This window comes from Psammomys obesus, unplaced genomic scaffold (genome assembly GCF_907164565.1).
Source record: "Psammomys obesus unplaced genomic scaffold, mPsaObe1.curated_primary_1811, whole genome shotgun sequence".
Taxonomy (NCBI): Eukaryota; Metazoa; Chordata; class Mammalia; order Rodentia; family Muridae; genus Psammomys; species Psammomys obesus.
In genome coordinates this window covers 44,322-59,391 of record NW_026596105.1, presented here as the reverse complement: position 1 = coordinate 59,391, position 15,070 = coordinate 44,322, and the positions used below count along the sequence as shown (strand labels likewise).

Genomic DNA, 15,070 nt, shown 5'->3' with positions numbered 1-15,070 from the left:
GACCTGATAGATTAGGGTTAGATGGAAGGGGAGGAGGTCCTCCACTATCAGTGGACTGGGGAAGGGGCCTGGAAGGAGATGAGGGAGGGAGTATGGGATTGGAGGGGATGAGGGTGGGGTTACAGCTGGGATACAAGTGAATAAATTGTAATAAATTATAAAGAAATGACAATAGTTGGTGTATTTATCCATTATGAAAAACTGTATTCAATAAAATATAATTACACATACACAAAGAACCGATGAGGAAGGGCAGACTATCCTCCAGCCAACGACGGAGATTCCTTAAATCTACTTTCTGTTCTTTTCGACTTCATTTCTCTGTAGCTAAAAAAGGCTCTCCCAACTGGGCAACTCTACCTGTCATGGAGTTCATGGAGGAAACATTTTAAGCGGCAGGAAGATGGAGGGCAGGGGGTGAAGAAACCAGCAGTCAGCACAGTCCCACTGAACCCTCAAATACCCCCACTGATATCCAATTAGATCCGCACGTCCTTCTACAATTTTCGCAGTAGGCACAGTGCATGGAGAAATGAAAAGTTCAAGTCAGGGGATGGAGACATGGTTCAGTTGACCAAATGCTTAGCAACCACAAGAAAATCTGAGTCCCATCTTCACCACTGCTTGAACTGAGTTGTGGTGCTGCACACCTGGAATCCCAGCACCCAGGAGTTAAAGGCAAGAGGATTGGAATATCAAGGTCATTTTAGTTTATATGTGATTTTAAAAGACAATACAGATGGGAGATCCTGTCACACACACACACAAAAACTAGCCTTTCCACCTCTCACTTCTCTCTCTCTCTCTGTGTGTGTTTACAGAGGAATGTGGGTCCTCACAGAGGCCAGAAGAGGGTGTCAGGTCACTCGGATCTGGTGTTACAGACCTTTGGGTGTAGCCCAATGTGAATACTGGAAACTAAATTCACTTCCCCTGGCAGTGCAGCAAGTCCTCTTAACTGCTGAGTCATCCCTCCAGTCCCGATTTTTAGCTTATAATTTGTGACACTCATTTTCCTGTGGAGTTTGTGAAAACATACTCCAGTCAAAACAGGTTACACAGAAGGGAAACACTAGTCACAGATCAGCAGTCAAATACATTTATGTCTCCAGCAGAATCTTACATTTTAATTTTGGGTGTGTATCATGTGTGCATGGTATCTTAATAACTTTTCTACTTATGTGATTGAAGAGTTTAAGTTAGTTTGGGTGACTCCATTTTGAAAGGAGAAGCCACAGAGGGAGACAATGCAGCCATTCCTGATGAGACCTAGACAAGGATCAGAAAGAAGGAAAAGAAGACCTCCCTCATCAGTGGACTTGGGGAGGGGCATGCATGGAGAAGGGGGAGGAAGGGAGGAATTGGGAGAGGAGGGCGGAGGGAGATACAAAATGAATAGTGTAATTAATAAAAAAATTACAAAAAAAAAAAAAACCCCTCCAAAAGAAGGCAGAGGGGTATTCATGTAAAATATATATATATATTGTCTGTGTCTGACTCCCAGTGACATAATCAAAGGTGCAGAGACCTAAGGACCAGCTACCAGGGACAGAACATTTGTTACTGTAGTAGCAGGAGCAGCTACTGTGTGTTGACTTCGTGGACAAGGCAGGGCGATGACGTCACAAAGCTCCTGATCCCTAGGACAGTATGGCATGGCAGAAATTTACAGACACCTGGGTGGGGTCTGAGGACAAAGAGGTTTCCCGCGCCTACTTCCATGCTCCTCGCCAAGCCAACTGGTGGGAAGCTAAGGAACACAAGCATATGATGCTGGGAACAGCACGCAGCGGATTCTGGATTTGTAGGGGCCATGGTCCAGGCAACAGAGCGAGAGAGACGCAGGCTCGTGACTACAAACAATCCCAGGATGCATCGCGCCTCCTGGAGTAGTTCTAATATACAATCCCAGAAGTCCTTGCTCCGAAGCCATGTTTGTAGTTCTCGGGCCGGTGAGTCTCTGACGCGATGCATCTTGGGACTCTTGGGACTTGGAGCTCCGAAGTGAGAAACGAAGGGATGAAGGTCCATCTATGACTAGAGTGTTTGTGTTTACAGCCCCGTGGCGGAGGCCAGGGACATGGCGGGGAGGGCTCGGAGCTCCGAGCAGGGACGTGTCAGCTCTCTTTCAGGGCGGATGCGGAAGCGAAACCCGAAGGGACGGGACTTCCGCCAGAGGCGCGCTGATACCCGGAACGGTTTTCCCAGGTCAGCGATCTTCTTTTCCCAAGCTCTTATGAACTCATAGTCCTGCTCACACGCGGGAGGAGGGGGAGGCGCGGAGGAGGGGTGAGTGGGCGGGGGGTGTTCGGGGTTCCCCAATCCCTCCCCTGTCCACCGCCCACCGTCCGTCCGTCCGTCTGCCAGGAGTCCCCGAGAGGCTCGTGCGTGAGGCAGAACTGCAGGCAGGGGGATGGCGGGAAGAAAAGAGGCACAGTCCTCCGCACCCACCAGGCCTGCGTGCATCCTGGGGGAGATGGGTGCACCCCGTCCCCTGATAAGGCTGTGAACGACCGTGTATAGGTTGTTGTGGCGCCCTCTGCTGGCCCGCGGGTGCACGAGCAGGGAGGATCCTATAAATAATGTTTAGGGGCCTGGGGGTTGAGTAGGTAAGGTGCACTAGGCTTAGTTGTTAGGGTGCTGGGGACTCATACAAAAGGATCTGGCCACCTCTGCTGCTCCGAAGGCATACACACATAGGTAAAGAGAAAAAGTAAGAGGTGGAGGAGGAAGAAGAGGAAAGGAAAGGAAAAAGGAAAGAAAGGGAAGGGAAGGATAAATAGATAGATAGATAGATAGATAGATAGATAGATAGATAGATAGATAGATCTGTGTGGTTTTTACAGAAAAACAGCCAGCTAATTGAAACTTGGGTACTATTTGCTGTTGATTTGCAGAATTTGAACCAAAATACACAGGTAAACGTGTAGGTATTCTGTAGTCATATAAGTAACTGAAATTTTTCCACATGGTAAATAAAATATTTTCAATCCGAAGGAAGGTGTAGAACATGGCAAACCAACACATTTTATTTCGAGTCCGTATCAATTAGGAATGACTTGATGAACATTTTCAGAGGAAGCTTCTTATATTCAAAGACTACAGCTATCCCTGGCTTAATGAACTTTTTCTAGTCTCCTATACCCTCCCAGTACCCAGGAGATATTTACTTCCATAAATTCTGGATTGACAGTTTTGATTGCTCACCTCCTGCTTTGCAATGTGAAAATCATGACCCATACCTAATTTCTAAAAAGAGTAAACCAGAAGAAAATGACGTGGTGACCGTTTCTGAGCCCAGCTATTCCATATGGAATGCAGTGTATGCAGTGTCCCATGCCCTCCATAAAACGCTGTTGAGCAAAAGTGAAATGGGATCTATAGAAGACAGAAACATGGACTGTCTTCTTCCATGCCAGGTAAGCCTCACTCATAAGCAAGGGAAACATCAGGATCTTATATTACTTGTTAATTAACTCACTGTTGTCAAGGTGGTAAAACATTTTCATCTTATAGTTGGGAAGGTTCTGTCAAAGTATATGTGTGTATATCTGTATCTTATATGATTTGGGGACTGAAAGCACTCATTTGAAGACATTAAATTTGAATGTCTTTCAACAAACGTTTTCCTAGTGTGAGATGAAATAGATATATGTGTAAATAGTGTAAAATATAGCAAGTTCAATAACCAAATTTTTTATGATTTCATGGAATATCTCCAATGCCATAAGATATAGATTAGGGCATCATATCCACAGCAGCCATTTCACCTAAAATACAACATGAATTTATGACAAAGACCATAAGAAGATCCTTTTGTGGACAATAAATACCCTGTCCTAGAGTCAGCAGTAACTGAAAAGTAATTGCTTTCATAGATCATTTAATATTAATAAGGTATGATGATGAAATCAAAACCATGCTCCCATTATTATATTTTAGAACACAGACAGTGCTCATGAGCCTGGGCCTTATCTCAACGTGTTAGTGATAAGTGTAATGTGTGGGTTTTAAGCCAACAAGATAGGACTCATTTACACTTATGAGCCTTAGAGATCACCTTCAAATATGGTATCATGAAGAAGATTGTTGAGCAAGTCAATTGAACTTTTCATTCAGTCAATGTTAGGTAAATAAAAGATGAAATGTGAATGTTTGTATACTATATAATGTAGTATTATGGGAATCAGTAATATTTGACATTGATATTGAAATAGTCTGTAATCTTGGCTTCCTGTCATAATATAGTAGGTAAGTGAGTATGTCTCTTGTACAGATAACTAAGTACCTATATAGAAGTTCTTTATAACATGAGTTATTAATTAGTTAACACAATATTAGGTTGTGTTATTAATTTTCAGAAGTTGATTGTTTTGTAATCAGGATAATACTGGTGTCTTCACAAAAATATAGAAGTGTTTCTTTTCCCTTTTGTGGAATACTTTGAGGAGTATTGCAGTGAGTTCTTTGAGACTGTTGTAGAATTCATGCTGAATCTCTAGACCTAGACTTGCTTTCTTTTATTTATTTATTTTTCAATTGAGAGATTTTTAAATTATCATTTCTATCTTGGTTGTTATGTGTCTGTTTTAATACTTTACTTCTTGATTTAATGTTAAGATTTTATACATCTAGAAGTCTACCCATTTATTTTTTTTACATTTAAATGCTTAGTTGAATGAAGACTTTTAAAATATGAAGCTATGATTCTCTGCTTTCCTCAGTGCATGTTGTAGTGTCTGTTAGATCAGGATTAATACAGTTGACATGGACTTAAAAGAGAACAGACAGGCATTTCCAAAACCAGGATTTTTCTCTCAGACAAAACTGACATGTTAGTCTTTTGAGGGGGGAAGTATAGATTCTGCACTGTAGTACCAGGGGCTGGAAGTCTTAAGTAACTTGATGGGGAGAAGGACACACTGTGGGGGTTCAGTGTATAAATTTTGACTTTAGTCCTGCCTTCTGTAGGTATGTGGGTTTATTTCTGTGTATTTGATTTAATCCATTGACTCACAAGTCTGTTTCTCTGCCAGTACTATGCCGTTATTATTACTATTTCTCTATAGTTTAGCTTTAAATTAGGGGTGGAGATAACTTCAGAGTTCTTCATTGTACTGGGTTGTTTTAACTATTCTGTTTTTTTTAATATGATGAGAATTGTTCTTTTAAGGTCTGTAAGGCATTATGTTGGTATTTTAATGGGAATTGCATTAATCTCTAGATTTCTTTTGGTAGGATGACCCTTTTTGCTGTTATTCTTACTGGTCTATAAGCATGGAAGGTGTTTCTATATTCTGATATCTTTTTCAATTTCTTTCTTCAGAGACTTGAAGTTTTTTTCATAGGTATCTTTCCCTTGCTTGGTACGAGTTAAACCAACGTACTTTATGTTATTTGTGACCATTGGAAATAGTTATTGGATACCCAACACTATTTTGTCTGAAAATGCACTGTTTTAATGGTGTGGTTTACAGTTTGATGAGAGGGTAAACATTACTCTATAATGATTCATTTAGCAGCAAGGGTGGGTAAAACTAAAAGTGGTAATGAAACAATGTACAATGTCATAGAAATAAGACTTTAGTATAACGTTTAGTGAAGCAGTGCAACTTGTTATGGTCACGTAAAAGACAGCACACTAAGAATGTCTTAACTGAGAAAACAAAAAGTGAAATTGAAATATGCTGCAGAACTGAACAGTGAATCTAAACGTGACACTGGCATCTTTTTGAACATGCAAAATAAAATCTGATATCACTGGGATTTTCCATAGACACTGACTAAAATTAAAACCATCTCATGTTGTTATAGTTCATGTAAAATTGTGCATACTTCCTACTTGTATTCTGAGACATTTTGATGGAATACCTACACACAGCCTATACAGAGCTGTCATAAACTGACAGAATTGCTGTGGATCTCCACAATCTTCTCAGTAGATTTTTCCATGCACTTGGAGTTACTAATGAGAAGTATCAGAATTATCATACCATTGCACTTATACTCATGGTGGCCTAAATATGAAAATAACCTCAATGCTTATTTGTTATGGACAAGCTGAGTGCCTAAGGAGGACATTGTGCTAAAAGAATGAAGACGATAGTCATAATTAAAGGATTGTACATTTAAAACGAATCTCATAGTCATGCTGTATTGGGCATGAAACAGTTTATAATATATATATTTTGGTTTTTCAAGACAGGGTTTGTCTTTGTATTCTTGGCTCTACTGGACCTGCTGTGTAGACCAGGCTGGCCTGGAACTCACAGAGATCCGACTGGAAGGAGTAGGCAAAACTGATTCTTAGTCTCAGGAAGGAACTTAATATGAAATGTGCTTGCAACTGTGGTCCAAGAATGGCAGGGTCCATCCCACCTTAGAATCCAGACGTGGCAGGGACACTTATGTTGGGTTGATTATTCAAGAAAGATGCAAATTTTAAGGTCATAGATTCTTCCTCTGTGCTTTCAGTTCAGCACTGTTCCATCCATCTATGTCTGGCAGAGTCAGAGCCCCACTGCGAATACTGTGAGGGTACATTGCATAAAGCTGTGAGGATGAAGACTGCATTTCACGTTGTGCCCACAAGATGTTGAGATACCTAAGCAATGGGCCACTTGCCATGGAGAGATGCATATAGGTAGTGTGGAGATGTATGAGAAGTTGCAGGTATAGGGCCACCTAAACCCTGTGAAACTTAAGACACATGTGTCTGAGATTAGCGACAGGATTTGTTGTTTGGCCCTACTGGTTTTCCTGCCTTGGTTTAATCTTCCCTCACTGTGTACAAATTGCTGTCTATTGGAATTAGACAGTATATTCTGTGCCATTGCATGTTGTAAAGATATAACTTGCTTTCTGATTTTACAAGATGCAGCAATGAAAGGATTATCTAGTGACAAAACAGACCTTGAACGCTTGTGCGGTATCTGAGCTGTTTCGGACTCTGAGGATCATTGAAGTAAGACTAAATGCATTTTTATCATGGATTCACCATGAGCCTATAGTGAACAGGGTTAGAATATAGTTGATCAGACAAAAAAGCTCCCACATAGGATACTTGTCTGTTCTTTTGTGGCTTATATTGTGGAGCTTTTAGAACCTTTCTAGATTCTTTATTGGGTAATGGATTTGTGTGTATATAGACTCAACCCATTTCTTATTTGTGTCTACTGTGTTGTTGTTGAAACTAATCAGTCACATTCCTTCTTATGCTGCCATGCCTACACACTTAAAGACTTATCACTAAATTACATAAGATACAGTAGAAACACCTCTTATTCAGTGCTAAGCTATTTTGCTTTCCTGTTGTTTTTATGTTTTTGGTTTTGTTTTGCTTTTTTTTGTGAAGACAAAGTTTCTCTGTGTAGACCTGCTTTTCCTAAATGTACATAAGTAGACCAGACAGGCCCTGAACATATCTCACAATATAGTTTGATGTTTTTTATGGCTGTGTATATGTTATGTGGTGTTCCACAAATCTTCATGTTATCATTAGGTAACCATTTGACACTTCATCTTTAAGTACTTCCTTCTATTGGAATTATTTAATGGTGCTAGATAATATAACAGCAATGAGATGTATTTTAAAAAATTCTGTGTTGTGTGTGTTTGTGCATGCATGTAATTTATTATTAAGATTTTATTGACCAGAGCAGATATATAGAGAGTGGAAGCAAACTTTGTAGGGTCTAATTTTGCCTGTCATCATATGGTGATCAAAGATCATGTTGCCAGGTTTGTACACTCAGTGGGACATTTCCCAGTGAGTCATCTCACTGAGTCTCAAATATCATTGGTTGAAACATTACATCCTAAAAGATTTTCTTTAAAATTGTAATCATTGTCTTCTAAGGATAGAGAAAAATAGGACAATTTGAATAATAAATCTCATTTGCAAAGAAAGTATTATATTGCTATATTTTTTATTGTTTGAGTTTATTTTATCAGTATGTCATGGGTTCATCAATAGCTGCAACCAGACCACTCAAATGCCAGACTCAGACACATAGTAGTTTATTGAATGCTGAACAAAAACTGACTGTTCAGGACATTGTCTGGATTCAGGAACTAGATTGTGGCATCAGTCTGTTTCAAAAGTAGTCCTCTCCTAAGAAAACTCATAAACAGATCACAACCATGTAACCAGGTGGGAAACAAGGGGAGGGTAGCATGACCTCCTTTTGCCTAGGTAAATACAAGAAGAATCAATTTTGTTTCAAGTGTATTGTATCTAGGTAGCTAGACAATGTATTTTAAGCTGATTGGTTGGGATATAGGCTGAGGGACTTTACAGTTCCCCATCATTCTGGGAGAAAGGAACATGGCAGGGTGTTGTGGTTTTGTTTAAGTAGAGCATATGTCATTAATTCAAGCAGAATGTTTAACAAGTATTATAAGTAAAAGGCTATTCAAGCTCTTTAGATGGCAGATCCTGAAAACGTGAAGTTAATTTCACCTTTTGGTCAAATGGATACTTAACAACAAAATGACCATGGTTATGTTAGGCAGTAAGGCCAGACATGCCTGAACATGTCTCAATGTTAGTATGTCTAAGCAATTAAAACAGTAGTTCATAACATTTGTCAGAACCACAGACATATTGAAGAGAATTGTCTCTGTGGAGAAGGTAGATGCCTGATAACCTGTGTTCAATTTCTTAGAGACTCATATTGAATCCAACATGTTTTCTCTCATTTGAACACTTGGGCTGTGGCATATGCACACTTAGCCACCAACACATATATAAATAATTTTTATACCTAAATAAGGGCCAAGAAGATAACTTGAACCATGCCAACTCTCTGTGTCTCGTCTCTAGAACTGACATAGTGGAAGTAGATTAATGATAGCAATAATTTGACCTCTTAGTTCCATCTACATATCATGACACACACATACAGAGTTCATATATTTTTTAGTGGATAAACATAACAAATCCAAGAAAACAGCCCAATTATTGAGAAAGCCCAATTATTGAGACATTATTTGCCAGGTTATTGTTATAGAATTTAAAGAATTTATTACTACTCATGGAAACAATAATAAATCATAATAAATCTTATTTTATCTTTTCATTTGAGGAGAGTTTGCTTCAGATTCTGAGAACCCAACTCTTCTCAACACATGGAGCTATATTTATCAGTTCCAAGGTCACTGTGGTCTTAGTAAATAATGTTCCCCATGTGCAGCATTGTTTTATTAGACTCCTTGTGATTTTATCCCAGTGTGTGAGCATTTTTGATCAATTCATAGATGTTTCCTGATTCCTTCCATTTCCCCTCTTGGAAGTAGTATACAAATGGTATTCTTCTTAAGAAGTATAGTTAGGATAAGACATAGCTTGTGGCAGACCTTCTCACCCCAGGTTTTATACTTTCTACATTCTACTGTCCCTATCATTTGAATCCTCTGAGACCTTTCTCTTCTTACCTTGTCACTGAAGAATGACCTACTTTGAAGAATGACCTGCTTTGTTAGGGGAGTGGAGTATTTAAATGATTCTGGGAATATGTTTGCTGTGTAAATCTCCCATTTTCCCCAGTGGCTGGACTTGAAATCTCTAGTCCATATTGAAATGATTTAATATATAATCCGGGGACTGAACTTAAAAGAGACATAAGGATGACTACATATAGGGAATTCAAAATCTTTTCTAAGCTGTCTTTTCTTTTAGAATGAGCTGAATACATGCCACTGTTATATGCAGAGTTTTGTTTCTACTTAACCATTTAATTGTGTTTACAGTACTTTCTCCCTGGGCATGCATATTAACTCTAGAACAGCTGCATCTTCAGCCTTTTGGAAAAATATTTCTGAGACAAGCTATGTTGGCTCAGGTCACATTGATTCCAGTCGATTGCTCCCCAGGGCAATGACCTTGCTTTTCTCCTTGTTACACTTCTTAAATTGGGTAAAGGGTGTACTACAGCAGACTTTTAAAAATTACTTATTTGAGTCATGTAATGAACTCTGTGTTTTTGTGTGCAGTGGGAAAACAGGTTGGAAAGGTGAAGGTCAAATTTTTAGAATTTTTCAAAATTGCTTTCTAAATTCAATTTTTTGTGAATAATTTTACAAACAGTTAGAAATTGGTGTCAAGGTAGAAATGTTGATCAAACTTCAGCAATATTTGATTAGCATCCTTTAACCTTTCCACTAATGATATCCAGAATGATGTGACTTAAGGAATTCAATTCCAGGGTATAAAAGGAGTTTCTGACCTGGAGAGGTGTCTCAAGTGTGTATGGTGTTATGCAGTTAGATAGGCAGATTTCACATCTTGTGCTGTAATTGATATGGCAGGAATCACACATAATATTATTGATTATGGGCATCAGTGGGACTGGGTTTGCCTGTAATCACAAGGGAGGCCTGACAGCTTGCAGTTGCATAGCCCACCTTTCTGGGCATGGGGACTCTGAGAAAAAGTTCAGTAGTATCTGGAGGGTAGTTTGAACAGTGTAGGTGTCACTTTGAGTTACTTTTGTAGGAAGTGTATCGTTTGTGTTTATGTGTATGTGTACCATCAGGGAAGATTGGACTACGTCACATTTTTCTTGTCTGAGTTCCCTTGGGTAGCTTGATAAAAACTTGACTATAATTTTGGACTTCTATTCTTGGCATATTCCCTGCCTCATTTTATTCTTTCACAAATATTGTGCACAATCTTTATTGTTATGACTGTACATTAAGTTCAGAGGTTATATTTTGCATGTGTATGTAATAAGTCTTCATAATCCTACTGAGAATTCTGAGTTGTTTTCACATGGTAAATTCAGTTGACTGCATGTCATCATTAAATGGCTGGTTGCCACCATCCAAAGAGCATGCATGGACTGGACCTTAGAACCCAACTCATATATTTCTGATGGGCAGCTTTGTGTTCATGTTGGTCCTCTATCAGTTAACATGGGGGCTGTCTGTGACATTGACACAGTTGCCTGCTTTTGATTATTTCCCCTATCTGGACTGCATTGTCTGGCCTCAGTGGAAGAGGATACACTTAGTTTTTATGGAACTTAATGTGCAGAGGAGCTCCCCTTTTGAATGGGGGAAGAGGATAGGAGGGTGATACCAGGAGGAGAGCAGGTATGGAGCTTCAAGCAGATTATAAAAGGAAAAAATAAACTAATGAGAAAAATGGCTGTTTTCTATGTCTGTGAGAGATTGCATTGATTAATGACTTTTATAGAAGTCTCTTCAGTTGAGGGTGGCAATATCCTTAAGCAAGTGCCCTTAGACTGGATAAGAGAGCTAGCTTAGCAAGAGATGATGAAGAAACAAGAGCAAGGCAAAAACAATATTTGTCCATGGTTTTTGCCTTAGTTTTCTTGGAGCTTCGTTTTCTATCCTAAGCTCCTAACATGATGGACTGTGATCTGACAGGACCAAACAAATATACCCATTCATGACCTGAGATGCTTTTGGTTAGGGGATTCAATCAGTGCAGCAGAGTAGCAAGTAACAAACTTGGATATGCCAAAAGTGACTTTGCTGTTGGACAGACCTGAGAATGTTCTGTTTTGGAGGAATATGGAAAATATCAGGACTTGAGATGGCAAAATTCCAGAGCTTAATTGGCATTCTTCCTACCAGTTTGTTTGTTTTGAAGTTATGGAATGAATGAATATGAATATTTTGCCTTTTTGCAGGAATATTCACCTCATGAGTGCCTGGTCCTCACAGTAGTCAAAAGATGCCTTTAGTGCTCTTGAGCTTGGAATAATATTGCTGTGAGCCTCCATGTAAATACTACCAATATATGCTAGTTATTTGCAAGATGAGCATGAGCTCTTTACTGCTCAGCCATTTGTCCTACCCTATGTTGCTTATTTATGATCAAAATTTGCAGTACAGATATTTTATTAGTTCATTTATATATGTTTCAATGTGTATTCTTTTTTAGTATGATATTAGTATATAGTTTAAACTGGGACCCTCCATGGTTTTGGAAGGTGAATACCAAATTGGAGTGAATGTATAATTCTTTGTAGGAACATCTTTGAACACCCCTGAGTGCTGTCGTTTTTGTTTGATTGATTTTTGCAGAAGAGACAGGGTATTACTATGTACCTCAGGCTGCCCTAGAAAACATTGCTTAATCCAGACTGGCATCCAGTTCAATAAGATACACCTGACTCAACATTCTGAGTGCTGGTATTAAAGTCCTGAGACAATATACCCAGCTTGCCAATCAGTTTTTGTAGTTACTAATTGTTCATACTATTTCCCTGATATGTGCTTAGTACTTTTCATCTGTTTTCTTTCTCTCTTAATTCTCTCTCTTTCTCTTTGTCTTTTGATTGGCATTACTTTTATAAGGCTATATCCTATTTAAAAGAGGCAGAAATGACAGGTGCACTTCATTATTCAGTTTCCTTCTAAAATGACATAGTGATTACATTAGGACTTCTGTGTCAGCAAATATAGTTGGGACAGCACCAAAATTGTATTTCTATATTGTGAATGACATTTATTTACAGTGTTGTCATTTTCATGCTTTCTGTTATACACATGTGTGGGATATTTCAGGATGCATTGACCTATGATGATGTGCATGTGAATTTCACTTGGGAAGAGTGGCTTTTGCTGGATCCTTCCCAGAAGAGTCTATACAAAGATGTGATGCTAGAGACCTACAGGAACCTGTTTGCTATAGGTAAGACTGTGAATTTACTTATACTTTTTAAAACAAAGGGACAACTGTTGTGGATGATGTTGCTCTTGATGATGTTTTTCTATAACATTAATTGAGAAGGTGGAAGAATAAGCTGCAGAGATCAGGCATGGTTCTAAAGTTCACTAAAGATAGTTACTTAAAATATGCCTAAATATGAATAGCATATACATTTCTGTTACATTTTTCAGGCTACAGTTGGGGAAAGCATAATATTGAAGACCATTGTCAAAGTTCTGGACAACTTGGAAGGTAATATCTATGTGCAAACTTATGTGAATATGAGTTTTCTGAATGCCCCTAAGGAAATTTTAATGTGTTCCAGAAGTTTTAAAGAAAAGCAACAGTGTTAAAAGCAAACAGAAAAAAGCACTAATGCAAGTGTATTTATGACTATGAAACAATCACAAATTTAAAAATTCAGTTGCAGTTATCTGATTTATGTTTGCAAGGCATTCTCCAAGAAAGCATACAAGGAAACAATTTCCTCTCAGATACTACCATTTGAGCCCATAGCCCCATAAGAGCTATGCTGTAGAACTGCCCATATGTATTATATCATAACACACAGACATTGCAAAATATATACACATTTAATAGGTGATAAGTATATGTCCAAAATATTCCAATTAGCAAATAGTTCACAGCAAATCCTCATATGCTTTTAGTAACATTGCTAACTGTAGTGAGAGGTGCAGTTTATGGGAATCAAAATGTTGTTGAGGGAAAACCTTAGTCTATATACTACATGTCTATATGGAACAAAATATCAATCAGTGAATGTGAAAATCTTTCATTTGTCATTTTTCTTTGAAGAGGTATGTCACTTGTCAAGTGGATACAAGCCACGTGAACATAGCGATACTTAAACTCTCTTCCAGAACAATGAGAAGATATGTAATCCCTACTTTGAGTATACTTTCTGAATGTGATACCAGTTTACAGTTGCTTTAGTGTTAATGATTAATTAGTTAATAATGACAAAATTATTAATTAAAAGGTAAAAGAAAATTCACGGCACAAGTTATGGCAGTGAGAATCTTGTAGTATCTTCAGCATCACACCTTTGTAGACACTTTTCTTGGAATGAATCTAGCAAAGCCTACTCCTCCTGAGTGAAATTCACATATACATCATTATAGGTCCGAGCTTTCTAAAATTGCTTATGCATGTATACATCAGAGAGCCTGATAGTGATTACACTGTAAGTGTTTATTTCATTTTAATTAATTATTAAGTCAATTGTAAACTTGTTTCATATACAGAAAATCTATTCTAAATGGGGACTACTAATAAATTAAACTACTATAATGCATGAGTTTTCCAGTGTCATTGGATATAGATCCACAATCTCAAAGTGTGGAAAATTTCTGTAAGTACAAGGTGTGTTGAAATTCTTCTGTTTCTTTTGATTCACTTTAGTAATGTAATGTGTCTCACAGTATAAGGCAGTATGAATTCAGTCAGTGTAGTAAAGCTCTGAGTTCTCAATTTTTTTCTTTTGTAAAAATGTAAAAAATCTCAACAGAAAAAAGGCTATAATGTAAGCCATATAATAAATGCTCTAACAATCACAGGTATCTTCAAAGACTTGTAACAAAACATAAAACTATGAATGTAAAGAAAGCAATAAAACCTTAAGATCTGGGTCCTCTTTTTTTTAGTGAATTTTTATTTTTATTACAATTTGTTCACTTTGTTTGCCCCCTGTACCTCCCTCCCTCATCCCCTCCCAATCCCACCTTCCTTTTTTCCCACTCCTGTCCCTCTCACAGTCCACTGATAAGGGTGGTTCTCCTCCCCTTCCCTCTGATTCAAGTCTATCAGGTCTCATCAGGAGTGGCTGCATTGTCTTCTTCTGTGGCCTGGTAAGGCTGTTCCCCCTTCCGGGAGGTGATCAAAGAACAGGCCAATCAGTTCATGTCAGGGAAAGTCCTTGTCTCCATTACTATGGAACTGGGTCCTCTTTTCAATTAGGCCAAATAGTGAAAATAATTAATACAGATAAAAATATTCTTCAGGTAATGAAAATGGTAAGGCTTACACATGTACCAATTTTCTTTGCAGGCATGAAAGAACACATACTGAAGAGAAATCCTACCAATGTAATCAATGTGAAAAAGCCTTCTCACAGCACAGTGAACTCCAAATACATAAAAGAATTCATAATGGAGAGAAACTCTACATAAGTAATCAATTTGATAAACCTTTTTCACAACACATTCATCTCCAAAACCATAAAAGGACTCATAATAGAGACAAACCCTATGAATGTAACCAGTGTGGTAAAGCCTTTTCATTGCATGGTAATCTCCAAAGCCATGAAAGAACACATACTGGAGAGAAACCCTATGAATGTAACCAGTGTGGTAAAGCCTATTCACATCC

At 38.3% G+C, this 15,070-nt stretch overlaps 1 protein-coding gene across 1 annotated transcript in view; it reads left to right on the top strand.

Moving 5' to 3' along the window:
• The first annotated feature begins 2,005 nt into the window (after window positions 1-2,005).
• LOC129692335 (zinc finger protein 120-like) overlaps window positions 2,006-15,070 on the top strand; it is a 14,869-nt gene continuing 1,804 nt past the window's right edge. The window contains exons 1-5 of the mRNA XM_055628669.1: window positions 2,006-2,208; window positions 3,194-3,419; window positions 12,538-12,664; window positions 12,874-12,934; window positions 14,750-15,070. The exon at window positions 14,750-15,070 is cut by the window's right edge and continues 1,804 nt beyond it. Coding sequence (XP_055484644.1) covers window positions 2,081-2,208; window positions 3,194-3,419; window positions 12,538-12,664; window positions 12,874-12,934; window positions 14,750-15,070 — 863 coding nt within the window. The 5' untranslated portion in view covers window positions 2,006-2,080. The remainder of the gene's footprint in view (window positions 2,209-3,193; window positions 3,420-12,537; window positions 12,665-12,873; window positions 12,935-14,749) is intronic.